Source organism: Bufo gargarizans, chromosome 5 (assembly GCF_014858855.1).
Source record: "Bufo gargarizans isolate SCDJY-AF-19 chromosome 5, ASM1485885v1, whole genome shotgun sequence".
In the NCBI taxonomy this organism is placed as follows: domain Eukaryota; kingdom Metazoa; phylum Chordata; class Amphibia; order Anura; family Bufonidae; genus Bufo; species Bufo gargarizans.
In genome coordinates, this window is record NC_058084.1 from 228,615,160 (window position 1) to 228,635,773 (window position 20,614).

General features: G+C 42.1%; 1 protein-coding gene across 1 annotated transcript in view; it reads left to right on the forward strand.

Moving 5' to 3' along the window:
• MOCOS (molybdenum cofactor sulfurase) overlaps positions 1 to 17,141 on the forward strand; it is an 869,883-nt gene extending 852,742 nt beyond the window's left edge. Inside the window, exon 11 of the mRNA XM_044295461.1 lies at positions 16,926 to 17,141. Coding sequence (XP_044151396.1) covers positions 16,926 to 17,045 — 120 coding nt within the window. The 3' untranslated portion in view covers positions 17,046 to 17,141. The remainder of the gene's footprint in view (positions 1 to 16,925) is intronic.
• The last annotated feature ends 3,473 nt before the right edge of the window (positions 17,142 to 20,614 follow it).

Genomic DNA, 20,614 nt, shown 5'->3' on the forward strand with positions numbered 1-20,614 from the left:
AGAATGATGGGTAAAAGTTTTTTTTGTGCTTAAAAAATATATAAACATGTATATACCGACATATATATTAAAATATTGTGGTATCATGGGTAAGTTTTACTCACTTCACGAGGGGGGCGGTTTACCAGGATAAGCATAATACACCTGTAAACCGAGTACCCCCCAGCCTGGATCACTTCTAGAGTTTTAATGGATGAAGGCAGCCAAACACACGGGTGCTTCTCTTCAAACGTCTTTATTGCATGTATATAAAAATTCCGGCTCAACGCATTTCGGGACAGGCACATCCCTTCATCAGGAGCAATAGTGCTATTTGACCATGAAGGAGAGTGATGGGGTGCTGTGCCAGATGACCTGGCCTCCACAGTCACCGGACCTGAACCCAATCGAGATGGTTTGGGGTGAGCTGGACCGCAGAGTGAAGGCAAAAGGGCCAACAAGTGCTAAGCATCTCTGGGAACTCCTTAAAGACTGTTGGAAGACCATTTCAGGTGACTACCTCTTGAAGCTCATCAAGAGAATGCCAAGAGTGTGCAAAGCAGTAATCAAAGCAAAAGGTGGCTACTTTGAAGAACCTAGAATATGACATATTTTCAGTTGTTTCACACTTTTTTGTTATGTATATAATTCCACATTTGTTAATTCATAGTTTTGATTCCTTCAGTGTGAATCTACAATTTTCATAGTCATGATAATAAAGAAAACTCTTTGAATGAGAGGGTGTGTCCAAACTTTTGGTCTGTACTGTATATGGTAAAAATATGGCAGCACCATATATATATATATATATATATATATATATATAAAAAGCGAAAAAGTAGGACTGCACTCCTGAGTTGTAGTGAAATCAATAAAAACTTTTATTCACCCATAATATGGCAAACTTGCGACGTTTCGGCTCACAAGAGCCTTCCTCACGCATAGAAACTGTGAAAATGAGAGCATATAAAGACATATCATAAGTGGAACCACATTGTGATTGGTTGGTCAATCATTGTTAGATTAAATATATCTGATACATGAGCAAAAAGTAAACAAAGTGCATGTGCATAAAGTGACATGTGCCATAAGATCAACAATACATGAACTATATCCTTGTATGTAGATCAAGTAACCATATAGTGTACAATACATCAGGTACATATAAATAACTTCTTTTGTAAGACTATAGTAGATAAAGTGACTTAATGTGACAGATGAGGATCATAAAAATCATACCTCTATAAGTCATGGCGCCCGCAGAGACCATCGCGCTCCATTGAGCATCTCCGATAACTCGTTGCGCATGTCCAGACAAGCGTCATCATGTGTGACATAGCACTTCAATGTGACGCATGCTTGAAGGCAAACTGCCCTACGGTTCCATTAGTGTTTGTTATGAATATATTTATTGTGCAGGCTGCCTCCTCGACAATTTATCCAGCCGCCGTAGGTAACTCCTACGTTGTCTAGCATGTGGGGAGAGCTCCAAATCTGCCGAGATGGACCCCAACCCAACAGGTCGACTATGTCAGAAGAGGACACCTCAATGTAGCCCGCTGGCACTGTCAACCTAACTGCCGGTAATAGCGCAGCCATAGGGGGTATTCTCCCTCAGATTTTTAAGGAGAGCACTACACATAAATTAAATATCTGGAGTTGCACAACAATTGAAAAAACAGGTACTATTGCTGGGCGTCATCACTTTCAAAGAAGTTTAGTCCAAGGATCTTCATCCGGTCATGTGAAAGTTAAAATTTCTAAAAGGCAAGGAAAAATTTACAAATTAGTTTCAAATAAGATAATATATTTGATGTGAATTACAAATTGTACTTTCACCATTCCTTGGCACTATCATACACAATTGAAACAGGAGAACCGCAGACACAAGGAAAATTAGAATCAACCCCAAATCAATGGTCCTTTACCTAAATTCCGCATTAAGACCTCTAGGGTGTAAACTATCCAGAGTATATATCCATTGTAGTTCTCTTTTTTTTTAAATTGCTAAACGGTCACCGCCTCTTCTGGGTAATACAATATGATCTATGATCCAGCATCTTAGATCCCGTTCTGTGTGATGAAGGGATCCAAAATGTCTGGAAACAGGTAGATCAATGCGCTTTTTCCTTATGGAATTTCTGTGATTATTTAACCTTAATTTCAATTCCGATGATGTTTCACCAACATATATTAAGTTGCAGGGACATGATAACACATAAATCACATATGTTGAAGAACATGTGAGATGGAATCTGATAGGATACTCTTTCCCTGTATATGGATGTACAAAAGATCTAGATTTACAAATTTAGCGACAATTGACGCAGTTGAGGCACGGGAAACATCCCAGGCCCGACTGCGTCAGTGTTTCGCTGTATAATACTTTTTTTAGGACCTATGTCTGCTCTGACCAATTGGTCTCTAATATTCCTGTTCTTTCGGTATGATAAAAGAGGAGGAATTTTAAACTTGGGGACATCTTTGATACATCTACTGAGAATACTCCAATTATTTTTCAGAATCTGTCCTATCTCCAAACTACAGTCAGAGTATGTCGACATGAACGGTATCCTTTGAATTTTTTTAGGAATAGGTTGTACGCTTTCCGTGTTTATATGAAGGACTTTACTTTTTTGTTCATTTAACAATTTACGGGGGTAACCACGTTCTTTGAATTTACCTTCCATCATATCCAATGTGGTGGTCAATTCCGCCCGATTGGATACAATGCGCTTTTCCCTCAAAAATTGCGAATAAGGGAGATGTTTAATCAAGCTGCGAGGATGGTTGCTTTCGAACCGTAAAATCGTATTTCTGTCTGTCGGCTTAAAGGGGTTGTCCAAGTTATATTTATTGATGACCTATCCTCAGGATAGGTCATCAATATCAGATCGGCGGGGTCCGACACCCGGCACCCCCTCCGATCAGCTGTTTGAAGAGGAGACTCGCACGGTATCAGCGCTGCCTCCTCTTCACTGTTTGCCTTCTAACCGTTGCATCTGCAGTGGTGAGCAGGTGTAATTACACCCAAGCCGTCCCATTCATTTCAATAGGAAAGCTTGGGTGTAATTACACCTGCTCACCACTGCAGATGCAACGGCTAGAAGGTAAACAGTGAAGAGGAGGCAGCGCTGACACCGCGCATGCCTTCTCTTCAAACAGCTGATAGGAGGGGGTGCTGGGTGTCGGACCCCCACCGATCTGATATTGATGACCTATCCTGAGGATAGGTCATCAATAAATATAACTTGGACAACCCCTTTAACGAACAGACCCGTGCAGATTGAACCATCAACCGGTTTAACATTAGTATCCAGAAATGACAGACAGATTCTTCTTAATTATGTTCATGATATAAAATTTCGGGTCACCCTGAAGAATACCATAGACATTTGTGTCTTCCAATTGACGTTGATTCTCCTTGATATAGTTAGACGCGGGTTTGATCGTCAGGTGGGAGTTGTTTTTGAGCTGTGATAAAGCCTCTATTTCTGCGGAAGTCAAATTTGGACTTAATATATCTGATTCTCCTATGGAGGATTTTAAATTCCTTATATCTCTTTTAACCGCAGAAATATAGGCGTCTACCGCAGGCTCATCAATGATAGGAGTAAAAACACTTTTATTAGTCAATCCTAATTTTTTAAGCAATAATTCACTAGAACATGTTTGCATATTAGCAGTTGTGCCCCTAAAAAACGTTTTTAACTTAATGGAACGAAAAAAGTCATTTAAATCCATTTCCAAATCAAACCAATTTACCTTGGAGCTCAGACAGAATGTAAGTCCCTTGGACAAAACGCTATATTGGGCTTCAGTCAATTCCACTGAGGACAAATTAAAGACTATTGTCTTTTTTTTGTGTGGATCCCTTCATCGACTGTAATCTGGTTCTGTTGTATCGCTGCGCAACAAGTTATCGGAGACGCTCAATGGAGCGTGATGGTCTCTGTGGGCGCCATGACTTATAGAGGTATGATCTTTATGAACCTCATCCGTCATATTAAGTCACTTTATCTACTATAGTCTTACAAAATAAGTTATTTATATGTACCTGATGTATTGTACACTATATGGTTACTTGATCTACATACAAGGATATAGTTCATGTATTGTTGATCTTATGGCACATGTCACTTTATGCACATGCACTTTGTTTACTTTTTGGAACCACATTGTGATTGGTTGGTCACTTATGATATGTCTTTATATGCTCTCATTTTCACTGTTTCTATGCTTGAGGAAGGCTCTTGTGAGCCGAAACGTCGCAAGTTTGCCATATTATGGGTGAATAAAAGTTTTTATTGATTTCACTACAACTCAGGAGGGCAGTCCTACTTTTTCGCTTTTTATACTATTGGGTATTGCCGTAACCCTTTGCTGGACATTGCACCTGTTTCCTGGATGGTGCTCCCGCTGGATTTTTTCTTCTTCATTCTAATTAATATATATATATATATATATAGAGAGAGAGAGAGAGAGAGAGAGAGATTAACTATATATACACATATATACATACACAGAATCACAGAAACATTACTAATACAATAATATCCACTATACAAAAACCCACATTCCTTCTAAAGATTACTATTCCCATCCATAATAACTAACATACGCATACTTTGGATGTGGTTTCACTGTATCCATCCATTCCTCATGCTATTGCCTTTCTGGCATTAGAATACCATCTACACAAGTATAGTAAACATTAGGATATGTTTATAGATTTTATTTTGGAGATAACATCACACTTGACACACAATTATTTTTCATTTGATGGGGTGTTCATTGCTCAAATTGCAGAAGTAGCAATGGGGTCTAATTTCTCCCCTTCTTCAGCCAATCTTACTATGGCTTACTGGGAGGAAAGGTACATATTTTCGGTAGACAATCCCTTCTCTGGGTTTCTGGTCTGGTATGGCAGATAAATCGACGACCTGCTCCTCATCTCGGCTGTCGATGTGTCTGCCATACCAGACTTTATAACATATGTCAATGACAATACATACAACCTGAAATTTGTCCATATATATGACACTAAGATTGTCATCTTTTGGGATTTAAAATTGATAGGGGTTCCAGACCAAATAATAAATACAGAAACAAACTGTAAAGGAATATCAGGGAACACGATTCCAGAGGCCTTAATATTTCCAGAAATAAATTAAGATCAGATCTCCTGAACAAAACATCAAGCTGCAACACAAATAGTAACAACTATAGAAATAAAAAAAATGAAACAAAAAATAAAAATCCAAACAATAAAATAAACGTGAATAAAAAATGCAATACACTTACCATCAAACAAGACAGGGATTCTAAACCCACCCTCATGCTGACATATAGCCGCCAATTTTCTGTAATAAAAAAAGTAATTGAGAAGTGTCTCCCCATTTTATATGAGGATGACATACTTCGTGAAGTATTAAAGGATGGATGTTGGATCGCGTCCAGAAGACCTAATACCCTAGGCACGATCTTATCACCATCCATGTATATATAGCCAAAAAACATATATACAGGATTTTCAAAATGCGGGGGCCATCCTTGTAAAACATGTAAAGTAGCGTGCATAACAAAAGAATTCCATCAACACACACTGAAATTTTCCCTATCAAATGTTATAATAACTGCAACACCATAGGGGTGATTTATATAATCTCATGCACATTGTGCGATCTTTTGTACTTGGGCAGTACTAGTAGAAAATACAAGGAGAGATTACAGGAACATTTAAATTACCTCTCTAACCCCACAACCACTGGAGTATCTAATGCAGCAAACCATTTCATTAACATACATACTGTAATCGTAGTCTTAACAAATTTAGCACTTTTACAATTGAAAGAGTTACAGTCCTGGTCAGAGGAGGTGACATTAAACAAAAGATCCTTTTGCATGAAGCCTTCTGGATTTTGAGACTCAACACTCGATATCCACATGGTCTAAACACGAAAAAGGAATTGATGTACCTATATTGAGCTTATATATGTATAATAGCGAAGCCATTTGTTTTTACACTTATTTTTATATTTGTTTTTATTATTCTTTTCATTACTCTACATATTCAGGTTTTTTATGCACTGAAATATGTGCGGAGGGGAACCTGGCCTGTGAATTGATGTTTATTTCTCAGACCATGTTCTCACCTTGCGTTTTTTGTGAATTACATGCAGATGGTCTGCACAGGTGATGACTGACACATCGGGATTCAATTTCATTTGCGGAGGAGCCCATGTGCAGATACATATTATATATATATTACATATACTACATGTAACCAATGTCCATCAGTGCTGATACCCGTCTATGTATGGTTTTATAGGTTATTGAATTTTATATATCACGGGTGTATATGTCTGAACAGGTGTTTGCTACGCCAATGATTTGGTTCGGCCCCCTCCTCCCTCCAGGTTGGATGGGGGTTGAGCCTATTTAAGTCTGTGGCGGAACAAACACATTTGATTATTATGAAGAACAGAAGTGTTTGAAACGTGTAAATCGGGTGTGAATGGGAGAAGGTGTCACTGAATTTGTACATGTCATTTTGGTGAAATAAAGACCAGACCGAAAACTTTAACAATTGGTGCTGGATCCTTTCTTTCTGTTTACATGAACATACACATACACACACACACACACACACAATACAATATCAGCACCCTCCCCACCTAACACTAAACTGTCCCTAAGCAAGGGGAACACCAGACAGGGAATGCAGGGTAGGATATATATATTACAATGAAGGGGGTAAGAGGCTGCAGAAAGGATTAAGTTACTGAATGCTCCTTGTCTAGGAGTTAATGGTGCACTTAAAGGATAACTGTCATTTTATTTTATTTTTTTGAGTATTGGATTGTGGTGATTAATATCTCCTTGGTGGCCCTATTAATTCCACAGTTTTGCTCCCTGTACTGCCTACTTTTACATGTGCTTAAAATAGGGTTGCTAGGCATGGTCTGTCTATGTGTTGAAGGACGGAGGACGCAGAAGCACGCTGCGTGCAAGGTCAGATTACTGACAGCCAGGGACTGTAAGTAAATGATTAAAGCCAGGTCCTCCCCAGCAGCTGATTACAGTGCCTGGGCTGTGTGCACTTCTCCCTGTGCTTGACAGACGCTCCCTCACTCAGCAGACTGGGACAATGCAGAGTCGAAGCAGCACAGAGCAGGGAAGGGAGATCTTCCTCCACCTGCTCAGTGTATACATGAAAGCAACATGTGGTAAGAGGACCCCTTTGTGCTGCAGGAGATTAACCCTTTAGGGGGGAGGGCTCTGGTTACTGACCCTTTTGGGGGGCTATTGTTACTGGCTAGTGAGGGCAGGTGGGATTAGTGACGGCCATCTTAACTGAATAGTGAAATTGCTGTTTTATGCAGACTGGTTGCTAAGGGCTGAATCTTATTAAATATGGGGTAAGTCAGTCTAATAGTAACTGATTCTGGAATATCATGTTATTAGTAACTACATATATGAAAATTGAAATTAGGGTCTAAGTGTGACAGTTATCCTTTACCCAAGTCTGCTCGTCTCTAGGAGGGTAATGCTCGTTCCAGGGGAGGATTCTCGCTTGATACTGCTCAGCTGATCTGGCCTCCTCACTGGGCCAGTCAGCTGATCTTCTCCTTGCAGGGACGCATTGGCTGAACTTGATGGCGAGCTCCCCTGCTTGCTCTTGTCTCTGTCCCTGTGAGCGCTCCTCCCTGCCTCCTCTGGTGTGGCGCTGCTTCCCTGCAGGAATGCTCTTCTGCAGGGATGTTCTTCAGGCAGGGACGCTCTGCTGGCCTTCTTTGAGCGTTCCATGGCTGGGTTATTAACTGGAAGTGGGCTGGCGCAGTGATATGACATCACAGAGGCAGCCCGCATACCCACCCTGGGTGGAGGATCTCTTTGAACCTCCTGCCATTTGATTCAGCTGCACATTTCCAGTTTGCATTATTTGGGAGGTGTCTGGCAGTTGCCATTAGGCAGAGGATGTCTTTGGTCCACTGCCTTTGATGTGCCCTCAAATGGACAAATTTGGCCAGTTGTCCATGCGGCATGTCCCTCCTGCTGGCACGCTAACATGCACCTGTAGGTGCATTCTTTGAAAAAGTTAGGGATATTTGGCTTTTGGGTGAAATTTCAGGATGAACCTAAAATGCACTCTAACCTTTTTACAGATGAACTTAATGTGACCTTATCTAAACTTTTGAGTGCACATGTTCAACTGTTCAATGTTTCAGTACTTTTTGCACAACCTGCTGTTCTCTAACAAGGAGCTTAATGGCAAAATTCACAACAGATGTTTGATCCATGAATCGCCCAATAAATTTCCTGGTTCAATTAGAATTGGTATTTGGTTCTCTAGGGGGGAACATTATAACAGGGGTCATTATAAAGAAGTATATATGTAAAGATATACATATATCTATTTATATATTTTTTTGCACTTTCATACATATTGTAAGATAATAGAGATGAACAAATCACTTGAAATGGAGTTCAGATTAGTTTGGGCCATTCGATTTGAGTCTGAATAATTTTGACGAAAATTGAAAGTACTCCAATTGCCCAGAAAAGTTGTGGGTGACATTCTGGGGTCTCCTAGGAGGATATGCAACTCATTTCAAGCTATTTAAGGGGTCACTCAATTTTCATAAAACATTTAATCTCTCATATAGACACATCAGAGGTTTTGATAATTGAAGTCTGAGCTTTGAGCCCCTTACTAGAATGAGGAGAGTGAAGTGTTCACATATTACACCCTCTCCTTGCTGCAGTGGATGCAATCAAGAGGGACCCATATACTTTCTATTTCGCTTGTCTCCTGCAGCAAGGAAAGATAGCTTGTTCAAGTTATTGGTAGAGGTCGCAGTGCTTAGACTACCAATAATCAAAATCTTTGATATTTCTCAATGACATATCAAAAGTATTATAATAACTCGATGACCATTTAACACTAACCAGCATAAGTAATTTTAATGTGACATATATGACTATCAGTAAATGCATGGCTGCTGGTAGTAACAAAGAGCCTCTTTAAAAACAAGCTGCACTGTAGGATTTTTTATGTTTTTTTTTTAAAGAAGGTCCAAAATGTTTTTGCTTTTTGGCAGCAAATGCCTGGGTTAATGAAATCTTTACTAATGCCATTTTGAGACATTCATCTGAATCAAGTCACCAAGAATTAGAATTTCACACCGAAATTTTGGAAAATTCTGCTTGATTCCCTTGATTTTCTCATCTCTAGTAACAGATAAAAGAACGACCCACCTGGTCAATATATTTTTTTTATTGCTAATGGGAAAAGTAAAATTGGTTATTGATAATAAAATTGGTCTATCCTGTTGTTGATAAAAAAAAAAAAATTGAGGGAAAGGTCCAGTCGTTCACTTTTGGTATTTGAACAATTCAAATTATGGATAGAGCATTTGATTACAAAAGGCACAGGGTTGCATAAGCATTGAGCAGTAATATTTCCCTCTTTCAAAAGTTTATACTTATATTCACTGCTGTTAAATGCTTATGTTACTGTCTATGTGACCTATGTGGCTGATCTGTTGATCTCATATTATATGTTTGTAAATTTTAACTTATATTTAATAAAATATAGAAAAATTTCCATATTAATCTGTGTATGCAGTGTGCTTGATATTTATTTTTCAGTGTTTACAGAAAATTATAGTATATATGTTGGGCCACTGGAGACCACACCCCATCCTGCTAAGCAAAGAGGGAAAAAAAAGGTACAATATAGGCCTCTTGCACATGGCCGCTGCCCCACCGTGGCCGTATTGCGGGCCGCATTACGGCAGTTCTGCAATACATGGGGGACCGGCCAAGTGCATTCCGCATCAAGGATGTGTATCCATTCACTTGAATGGGTCCGCAAATCCGGAGATCCGATGCGGAACCCCCCGGAAGCACTACGGAGTGCTTCCATGAGGTTCCATTCCATGCTTCCGTTGCCCAAAAAGAATAGAACTTGTTCTATTTTCTAGCGGAACAGACAGGTCGCAGAACCCATTCAAGTGAATCCCCGATCCACATGCGGCTGCCCCACAGTCGGTGTCCGTGCATTGTGGTTCGCACTACGGGCAAAGCCAGCACACGGTCGTGTGCAAGAGGCTTTAGGCTTGAGCCATAATGTGTGACTTCTTTTTATACCACAGTAAAAAAAAATATATGGGAAAGGTCCAGTCTTTTGGTATTTGAACAATTCAAATTATGGATAGAGCATTTGATTACAAAAGGCACAGGGTTGCATAAGCATTGAGCAGTAATATTTCCCTCTTTCAAAAGTTTATACTTATATTCACTGCTGTTACATGCTTATGTTACTGTCTATGTGACCTATGTTGTGTCTCCTCCATGTGGCTGATCTGTCGATCTCATATTATATGTTTGTAAATTTTAACATATTTAATAAAATATTGAATAATTTTCATATAAATCTGTGCATGCAGTGTGCTTGATATTTATTTTTTGGTGTTTATAGAAAATTATAGTATATATGTTGGGCCACTGGAGACCACACCCCATCCTGCTAAGCAAAGAGGAAAAAAAAGGTACAATTTAGGCCCCTTGCACATAGCCGCTGCCCCGCCATGGCCATATTGTGGGCCGCATACGGCGGTTCTGCAATGCACGGGGCACCGGCCAAGTGCATTCCGCATCAAGGATGTGGACCCATTCACTTGAATGGGTCCGAAAATCCGGAGATGCGGTGCGGAACACCACAGAAGCACTACGGAGTGCTTCCATGGGGTTCCATTCCATGCTTCCGTTGCGCAAAAAGAATAGAACTGAACGAACAGATCGCAGAACCCATTCAAGTGAATCCCTGATCCACATGCGGCTGCCCCACAGTCTGTGCCCGTGCATTGTGGTTCGCAGCACGGGCACAGCCAGCACACGGTCGTGTGCAAGAGGCCATAGGCTTGCGCCATAATGTGTAACCTTTTTTATACCACAGTAAAATAAACATTGAAGACAACTATTGAATTGGTTAGGGTCCAGCTACTGGGACAACCACTAGTCATAAGAACTAGGGTCTTGTGTCCCCATTTCAGTAGAGGGATTATCAAGCATGTGTACCACAGATCCATACAAAATCTATGGGACTACTGGAAAGAGCTGAGCACTGTAGTGTGGGCTTGGGACATATTGGATGTGTCCCAATATTACAAATGACTGGACTGAGTTAACCCTAATTATGTAACAGATCTTCGAGGTGCTTTACACATGATATTGTGTATATTGGGATATTCTAATCTTTTGAAAAAATTTAATGTTGCTTGTACAGCTGTGGTAGACCCTCATTTGTTACTAAAATAAACAGATTTTGTAAAATGGTTGTCAATAAATATAGGGGAGATTTATCAGTCCCTTTAAGACTGAAAACAGGTGTTAAAAAGTTGCAGGTGCGACTTTTGAAAAAGTTGTTGCATCTCCCCTTTCTCACTGTCCTCGCCACTTTTCTAAAAGGATGTGTGGCAAGGCCTTTTAAAGGTTCGTGACCAGATGCAGCAACAAATTTATCTTCATTTAATATCAGTTTTCTGTTGTAAATGAAGACAGAAATCTATGGCAGCTCTGAGCTCCTATTTCTAGTTAGAGACACAGACTGCAAGAGAATGCGCCTAATTTATGACGAGGTATGTGCAGAAAGCGCCAGTCTTGACAAATCTCTCCCATAGTGTCCAAAAATCTTTCATTGTTTGACCAGTTGCAAAATTAGGCATATGAGCTCTTTGTTTTGTTAATTTATTTTGGCTTCAGGAGGGATGAATGAGAGGCAGAAAGTTGGGACTTATTTTTTAGGGGGTGTTTGGCAAAGGACTTTTATCTGTAATTGTAAAGATAATGGACTATGAAGATTTAAGAACACTTTTCTAAAGAGAAAAGATACATACTGCCGTTATTCCTCAGATGAGTGTACCATGTTGAGGAATATGGCCAATGGTACTTAAAGGGCTTCTGTCACCCCACTAAACCGTTTTTTTTTTGTTTACTTTTAATCCCTATAGTGCGATTTCTGCATACATAAGCTAAATAATAATTTCGGTCCAGTAGAATTTGTTAAAAAGCGTAATTTTAAAATATGCAAATTACCTTGCTACCAGCAAGTAGGGCGGCTACTTGCTGGTAGCAGCCGCATCCTCCGATCCTAAAAACGCCCCCTCCGCATGTTGATTGACAGGGCCAGGGAATGGGATCGTCCTCTGCTGGCCCTGTTTGAATTCAAAATATCGTCTTCAATCGGCGCAGGCGCACTGAGAGGCGGCCACTAGCTCGGTCGCTCCATCCTCAATGCGCCTGCGCCGGGTGTAGATGTTGCGCCATCGGCGCAGGCACATTGAGGATGGAGCGGCCGAATCGAGCAGTCCGCCTCTCAGTGCGCCTGCGCCAATTGAAGACAGGTACGGCGCAGGCACAATATTTTGAATTCAAACAGGGCCAGCAGAGGACGATCCCGTTCCCTGGCCCTGTCAATCAACATGCAGAGGATCGGAGGATGCGGCTACTACCAGCGAGTAGCCGCCCTACTTGCTGGTAGCAAGGTAATTTGCATATTTTAAAATTAAGTTTTTAACAAATTCTACTGGACCGAAATGATTATTTAGCTTATGTATGCAGAAATCGCACTATAGGGATTATAAGTAAAGTAAAAAAAAAGAAAAAAACGGTTTAGTGGGGTGACAGAAGCCCTGTAAGTTCACAAGCCATAGAGATTAGTGAATTTCCCAAAAAATTTTGGGATGTTATTCTATCGATTCAGTCATCAGATTTGATTTGGGGACTCTATTTTGATCAATTTATGCAGGATAAATCCCTAAAACTTTAGAATTGTTGGAAACCCAAGTTTTTGGGAAAATTTTAACTAATTTGATTAAGGCCTCTTTCACACTACCGTTTTTTGTTTCCGTTTTGCGGGCCGTTTTTTGCGTTCCGTATACGGTACCATTCATTTTAATGGGTCTGCAAAAAAAAAAACAGAATGCACTCCGTATGCATTTTGTTTCTGTATTTCCGTTTTTCCATTCCGTTGAAAGATAGAACATGTCCTATATTTGGCCGCAAATCATATGGAAAAACTGAACCAAAACGGAAACACAACGGAAACAAAAAAGCGGAAGAACAGATCCGTGAAAAAACGGACCGCAAAACACTGAAATAGTTATACGGTAGTGTGAAAGAGGCCTAATTTACAGTCAATTCTGTCATCTCTAATCAGTCATGCTGCTCAGTGGTGTACGAGTCCTCTTAAGGCCGCTTTTAGACGAGCGTATTTGGAGTGATAACAGTTGCAAGAAAAAAATATGTGAACCGTTTGGAGTGAAATGGATTTCGGCACAAATTGGTCATAAAATGTGATCTGATCTTCATCTAAGTCACAACAATAGACAATTGCAGTCTGCTTAAACTAATAACACGCAAATAATTAAATGTTACCATGTTTTTATTGAACACACCATGTAAACATTCACAGTGCAGGTGGAAAAAGTATGTGAACCATTGGATTTAAAAACTGGTTGAACCCCCTTTGGCAGCAATAACTTCAACCAAACGTTTCCTGTAGTTGCAGATCAGACGTGCACAACAGGCAGGAGTAATTCTTGACCATTCCTCTTTACAGAACTGTTTCAGTTCAGCAATATTCTTGTGATGTCCGGTGTGAATTGCTTTCTTGAGGTTATGCCACAGCATTGTAAACAGATTGAGGTCAGGACTCTGACTGGGCCACTCCAGAAGGCATATTTTCTTCTGTTTAAGCCATTCTGTTGTTGATTTACTTCTATGCTTTGGCTCGTTGTCCTGTTGCAACACCCATATTCTGTTGAGCTTCAGCTGGTGGACAGATTAAGTTCTCCTGCAAAATGTCTTGATAAACTTGGAAGTTAATTTTTTCTTCGATGATAGCAATCCGTCCAGGCCCTGATGCAGCAAAGCAGCCCCAAACCATGATGCCCCTACCACCATACTTCACAGTTGGAATGAGGTTTTGATGTTGGTGTGCTCTGCCTCTTTTTCTTTACGCATAGTGTTGTGTGTTTCTTCCAAACAACTCAACACTTTGGTTTCATCTGTCTACATAATATTTTGCCAGTACTGCTGTGGAACATCCAGGTGCTCTTGTGCAAACTGTAAACGTGCTGCAATGTTTTTTTTGGACAGCAGTGGCTTCCTCTGTGGTATCCTCCCATGAAATCCATTCTTGTTTAGTGTTTCACGTATCGTAGATTCGCTAACAGGGATGTTAGCATATGCCAGAGACTTTTGTAAGTCTTTAGCTGACACTCTAGGATTCTTCTTCACCTCATTGAGCAGTCTGCGCTGTGCCCTTGCAGTCATCTTTACAGGACGGCCACTCCTAGGGAGAGTAGCAGCAGTGCTGAACTTTCTCCATTTATAGACAATTTGTCTTACCGTGGACTGATAAACAGCAAGGCTTTTGGAGATACTTTTATAACCCTTTCCAGCTTTATGCAAGTCAACAATTCTTAATCGTAGGTCCTCTTTTGTGCGAGGCATCATTCACATCAGGCAATGCTTCTTGTGAAAAGCAAACCCAGAACTAGTGTGTGGTTTTTATAGGGCAGGGCAGCTGTAACCAACACCTCCAATCTCATCTCATTGAGTGGACTCCAGTTGGCTGACACCTCACTCCAATTAGCTCTTGGAGATGTCATTAGTCTAGGGATTCACATACTTTTTCCACCTGCACTGTGAATGTTTACATGGTGTGTTCAATAAAAACATGGTAACATTTAATTATTTGTGTGTTATTAGTTTAAGCAGACTGTGATTGTCTATTGTTGTGACTAAGATGAAGATCAGATCACATTTTATGACCAATTTGTGCAGAAATCCATATAATTCCAAAGGGTTCACATACTTTTTCTTGCAACTGTATATAGTCTGGATTTTATAATGTTAATGAATAGAGCTATTCGCATGGGCGTATAATTTCCGTCAGTATTTGAAATCCAAAGCATGTCCAAGTTTTGTTCGGATTTGTATCCAAATACGCACATTACAGACTGAGTAGTGCATAAATAATGAAGGGAGGAAGAAATACGCATGGAAATCCTGATGAAATCCTTAAGCAATACTGATTACAACACTGATGGTACAGTGGTGTAGCGTGGGTTGCCAGCATCTGGGGCACGTGAAGTATTGCACCCCCCAACCTGTGAACACCCCTTTTTACAAATAATGCAGTAGATGTCACCTGCAGTTCTATGTAACACCACAGATAACACAGTGATAACTCTCTGAGTACAGATAATGTAGTAGATGGGTGTGAGGCCCCAAAATTCAGAACACACACAGTGGGACCTGAAATCTGGGGCCAGGCTTTGGCAGTCCGGGCCAAATTCTACATCATTCCCCCCCCCCCCAAAAAAAACAAACAAAAAAAAACAACAACGATATTTGGATTGACATAACATACATTGCTATGAAATATACAGGAGAATACAGCACCATACCTGTTACATCCAGTGACATCTCCTGTTATGTAGACTTTCCTCTGCGTCTTCATTCGGAGATAGGACAGTCATTATACTTTCTTTCAGCCTCGTCTCATCTCTGCAGAATTTCACAGAAAATGTTTTAGATTCCTCACTTTACCATCATCCTCAGATAACAGACTTCCCCTCCCCCCATGGTGCCGATAAATATAATGCCCTCTGTACAATTATAATATATAATGGCCCCTTTGTATTATCACTATTATTGCCCCATCTGTATTATTAATATTATAATGTAGTATTATTGTAATAGTTATGGCCCCCTCTGTATTACAGTAAAAATTCTGGCCCCCTTCAGCCCCTCCAGCATTTAGTCCCATGTAAAATACATCACTCCCCCTGCCTTCAGCCTCTCCAGCATACAGTCCCATGTAAGATACAACTTTCTCCCTGCCTTCAGCCCCTCCAGCATACAGTACCATGTAAGATAAATCACTCCCCTGCCTTCAGCCCCTCCAGCATACAATCCCATGTAAAATACATTACTCCCCCTGCCTTCAGCTCCTCCAGCATACAGTCCCATGTAAGATACATCACTCTCCTGCCTTCAGCCCGTCCAGCATATAGTCCCATGTAAGATACAACTTCCCCGCCTTCAGCGCCTCCAGCATTCAGTCCCATATAATATACATCACTCCCCTCCTTCAGCCCCTCCAACATACAGTTCCATGTAAAATGCAAAACTTCCCTACCTTCAGCCCCTCTAGCATGCAGTCCCATGTAAGATACATCACTCCCCCTGCCTTCAGCACTTATTGCAAACAGTCCCATGTAAAATCCATCACTCTTCCTGCCTCCAGTATACAGTCCTATGTAAATAATATCACCCCCCCCCCTTCAGACCCCTCTAACATACAGTCTCCAGTACAAGGATTATTCCTCCTCCTTTCAGCCCCTGCAAAAAGCCCCCCAAGTAAAAATAACAGTCAATATTCTCCTCCACACACCAACCTGCAGCCTCTGCTCCTATCTTCAACAACGTGCTTTGTAGAATCTCCTGCAAATCTTGAGGCCTGCCCCCGAATGATGAGACTCTGCCTCTTCCCCTGACATCACACCTGCCAGGAGAAACTCCATTCTAGTCATTACCGTCGCTCTACTGCCTCAAAGTCTTCAGGCAACTAGCCTTAAGCCTATGAGGAAGAACGGAGAGGACAGGAGCAATAGGCTCCGCTGGCCCTCATTGAAGTGTTTGCTGCATGGCGCCCCCTGCAATTTTGCACCCGGGGCAATGGCCGCCATGCCCCCCCATGCTACGCCACTGTAATGGTATATCATCAGGAATCCTGAGTCAGAATACTGACAGATCTCAATATGCTTGTCTCAAAGCGGCCTGAGACTCCACCATAGTGTTTACTTGCTCTATTTGTAGCCCATGCAAATAGATACTTTTTTAAAAACTATTCCACTGTTTTTTTGCAGACTACTTTTGGAATGTACCTTCAGAATTCAACATGTTCTTCATACCCATCTTTGCTCACAGTAGGCTCAGAAGTATATTTTACACCAAGGGATCCTATTGAAGATTGCTCTGAGAACTAAAGAAATATTGAGGCAACAGTGGCATGTAACCAAAGTTGCAAAAGGATACAGATGTGTTTAAGATATTTTGACTGAATAAAGAACATTTGGATTTCAGGTTTACTTTTTTGTCTTATTTGAGAAAATGTATGCAAAAACAAGAAATTATAAAGAGAAAGTCACTCACTGAATATATATCTAGATAGTTACAGCAGGTTAACATTAGGTTATGTTCTAAAGGCTGATACAACCACAGCCACACGTGGTTGTGGACAGGGTTTTCTTATTTTTTTATTGGTTCATAAAACAATGTTGTAGATACAGTTGTGTTCAAAATAATAGCAGTCAGACAGCACTAACGTGATCAATCACTGATTTTGGTAGAAATGATATTTCTACATGGCAAACAATTTACTAGTAGGTGTAGTAGAGCAATACAGTCAGGGGTGCTCTCTCCCTAAGCAGAGTTAGTTCCCCCCTGACCCGGACACAGGCTTCTCACCCAGTTAAGCCAGTACTCTCTGCTCTGATGAGGGGCAATCACCCTGAAACAGCTGTCTGCAGATGAGGTGCTGGCTTATTTAATACACAAGTACTGTCTCAAGGCTTATTTTAAGAGCTGAACATTGACTTATAGGCTAGCTGCCTTACATCTGGTGGCATTAGAGGCAGAGCTTGTTAAGAGCTCATTTGCATTCCTTCTTTCCCAGAACTCCAGAGGAGCATGTGTGGCCTATAAGTCTCCTCACACTTATTAAGGTGCTTTCTCCCTAAGGAGAGTTAGTTCCCCCCTGTCCCGGACACAGGCCTCTCACCCAGTTAAGCCAGTACTGCTGCTGCACTGCACTGATGAGGGGCAAACACCTCGAAACAGCTGTCTACAATGAGGTGCTGGCTTATTTAATATACAAGTCAGGTCTCAAGGCTTATTTTAAGAGCTGGACATTGACTTATAGGATAGCTGCCTTACATCTGGTGGCATTAGAGGCAGAGCTTGTTAAGAGCTCATTTACACCCTTTCCTTCCCAGAATTCCAGAGGAGCATGTATGGCCTATAAGTCTCCTCACACTTAATAAGGTGCTTTCTCCCTAAGGAGAGTTAGTTCCCCTTGGACACAGGCCTCTCACCCAGTTAAGCCAGAACTCTCTGCTTTGCGCAGATGAGGGGCAATCACCCTGAAACAGCTGTCTGCAGATGATGTGCTGGCTTATTTAATATCCAAGTCATGTCTGCAGGCTTATTTTAAGAGCTGAACATTGACTTATAGGCTAGCTGCCTTACATCTGGTGGCATTAGAGGCAGAGCTTGTTAAGAGCTCATTTGAATCCCTGCCCTCTTACTAGAGTAATAGAAACCCAACAGACCCAACAGTCATGAAATGCATGCTGCTAATTCTCTGTAATTCAATCACTTATTAAAAGGGGCATGTTCAAAATAATAGCAGTGTGGAGTTCAATGAGTAAGGCCTCATGCACACGACAGTTTATTTTCACGGTCCGCAAAAACGGGGTCCGTAGGTCCGTGATCCGTGACCGTTTTTTCATCCGTGGGTCTTCCTTGATTTTCGGAGGATCCACGGACATAAAAAAAAAAGTTGTTTTGGTGTCCGCCTGGCCGTGCGGAGCCAAACGGATCCGTCCTGAATTACAATGCAAGTCAATGGGGACGGATCCGTTTGACGTTGACACAATATGGTGCCATTTCAAACGGATCCGTCCCCTTTACCTTTCAATGTAAAGTCTGGAGTTCTTTTATACCATCGGATTGGAGTTTTCTCCAATCCGATGGTATATTTTAACTTGAAGCGTCCCCATCACCATGGGAACGCCTCTATGTTAGAATATACTGTCGGATATGAGCTACATCGTGAAACTCAGATCCGACAGTATATTCTAACACAGAGGCGTTCCCATGGTGATGGGGACGCTTCTAGTTAGAATACACTACAAACTTTGTACAAGACTGCCCCCTGCTGCCTGGCAGCACCCGATCTCTTACAGGGGGATATGATAGCACAATTAACCCCTTCAGGTGCGGCACCTGAAGGGGTTAATCGTACTATCATATCCCCCTGTAAGAGATCAGGGCTGCCAGGCAGCAGGGGGCAGACCCCCCCCCTCCCCAGTTTGAATATCATTGGTGGCACAGTGTGCGCCCCCCATCGGGCCCCTGTCCTCCCTCTAGTGTAATAAATCATTGGTGGTGCAGTGTACGCCCCCTATCGGGCCCCCCGTCCTCCCTCTAGTGTAATAAATCGTTGGTGGCACAGTGTGCGCCCCCCATCGGGCCCCCCTTCCTCTATAGCAGTAACAACATTGGTGGCCAGTGTGAGGCCTCCCATCCCCCCCCCCCCCGATCATTGGTGGCAGCGGAGTTCCGATCGGAGTCCCAGTTTAATCGCTGGGGCTCTGATCGGTAACCATGGCAACCAGGACGCTACTGCAGTCCTGGTTGCCATGGTTACTTAGCAATAGTACAATAGTAGAAGATTCATAGTTACCTGCTTGCTGCTGCGATGTCTGTGTCCGGCCGGGAGATCCACCTACTGGTAAGTGACAGGTCTGTGCGGCGCATTGCTAAAGAACTGTCACTTACCAGTAGGAGGAGCTCCCGGCCGGTCACAGACATCGCAGCAGCAAGCAGGTAAGTATGAATCTTCTACTGTTGTACTATTGCTAAGTAACCATGGCAACCAGGGCTGCAGTAGCTTCCTGGTTGCCATGGTTACCGATCGGAGCCCCAGCGATTAAACTGGGACTCCGATCGGAACTCCGCTGCCACCAATGATCGGGGGGGAGATGGAGGCCGCACACTGCCACCAATGTTGTTACTGCTATAGAGGGAGGGGGGCCGATGGGGGGTGCACACTGTGCCACCAACGATTTATAACAATAGAGGGAGGAAGGGGGGGCCCGATGGGGGGCGCACACTGTGCCACCAACGATTTATAACAATAGAGGGAGGAAGGGGGGGCCCGATGGGGGGCGCACACTGTGCCACCAACGATTTATTACACTACAGGGAGGAAGGGGGGTCCAATGGGGGGGCGCACACTGTGCCACCAACGATATTCAAACTGGGGAGGGGGGGTCTGCCCCCTGCTGCCTGGCAGCCCTGATCTCTTACAGGGGGATATGATAGTACAATTAACCCCTTCAGGTGCCGCACTTGAAGGGGTTAATTGTGCTATCATATCCCCCTGTAAGAGATCGGGTGCTGCCAGGCAGCAGGGGGCAGTCTTGTACAAAGTTTGTAGTGTATTCTAACTAGAAGCGTCCCCATCACCATGGGAACGCCTCTGTGTTAGAATATACTGTCGGATATGAGTTTTCACGAAGTGAAAACTTAGATCTGAAAAAGCTTTTATACAGACGGATCTTTGGATCCGTCTGTATGAAAGCAACCTACGGCCACGGATCACGGACACGGATGCCAATCTTGTGTGCATCCGTGTTCTTTCACGGACCCATTGACTTGAATGAGTCCGTGAACCGTTGTCCGTGAACAAAATAGGACAGGTCGGAAAACGGCACAACGGCCACGGATGCACACAACGGTCGTGTGCATGAGGCCTAAGGTCATTAATTCT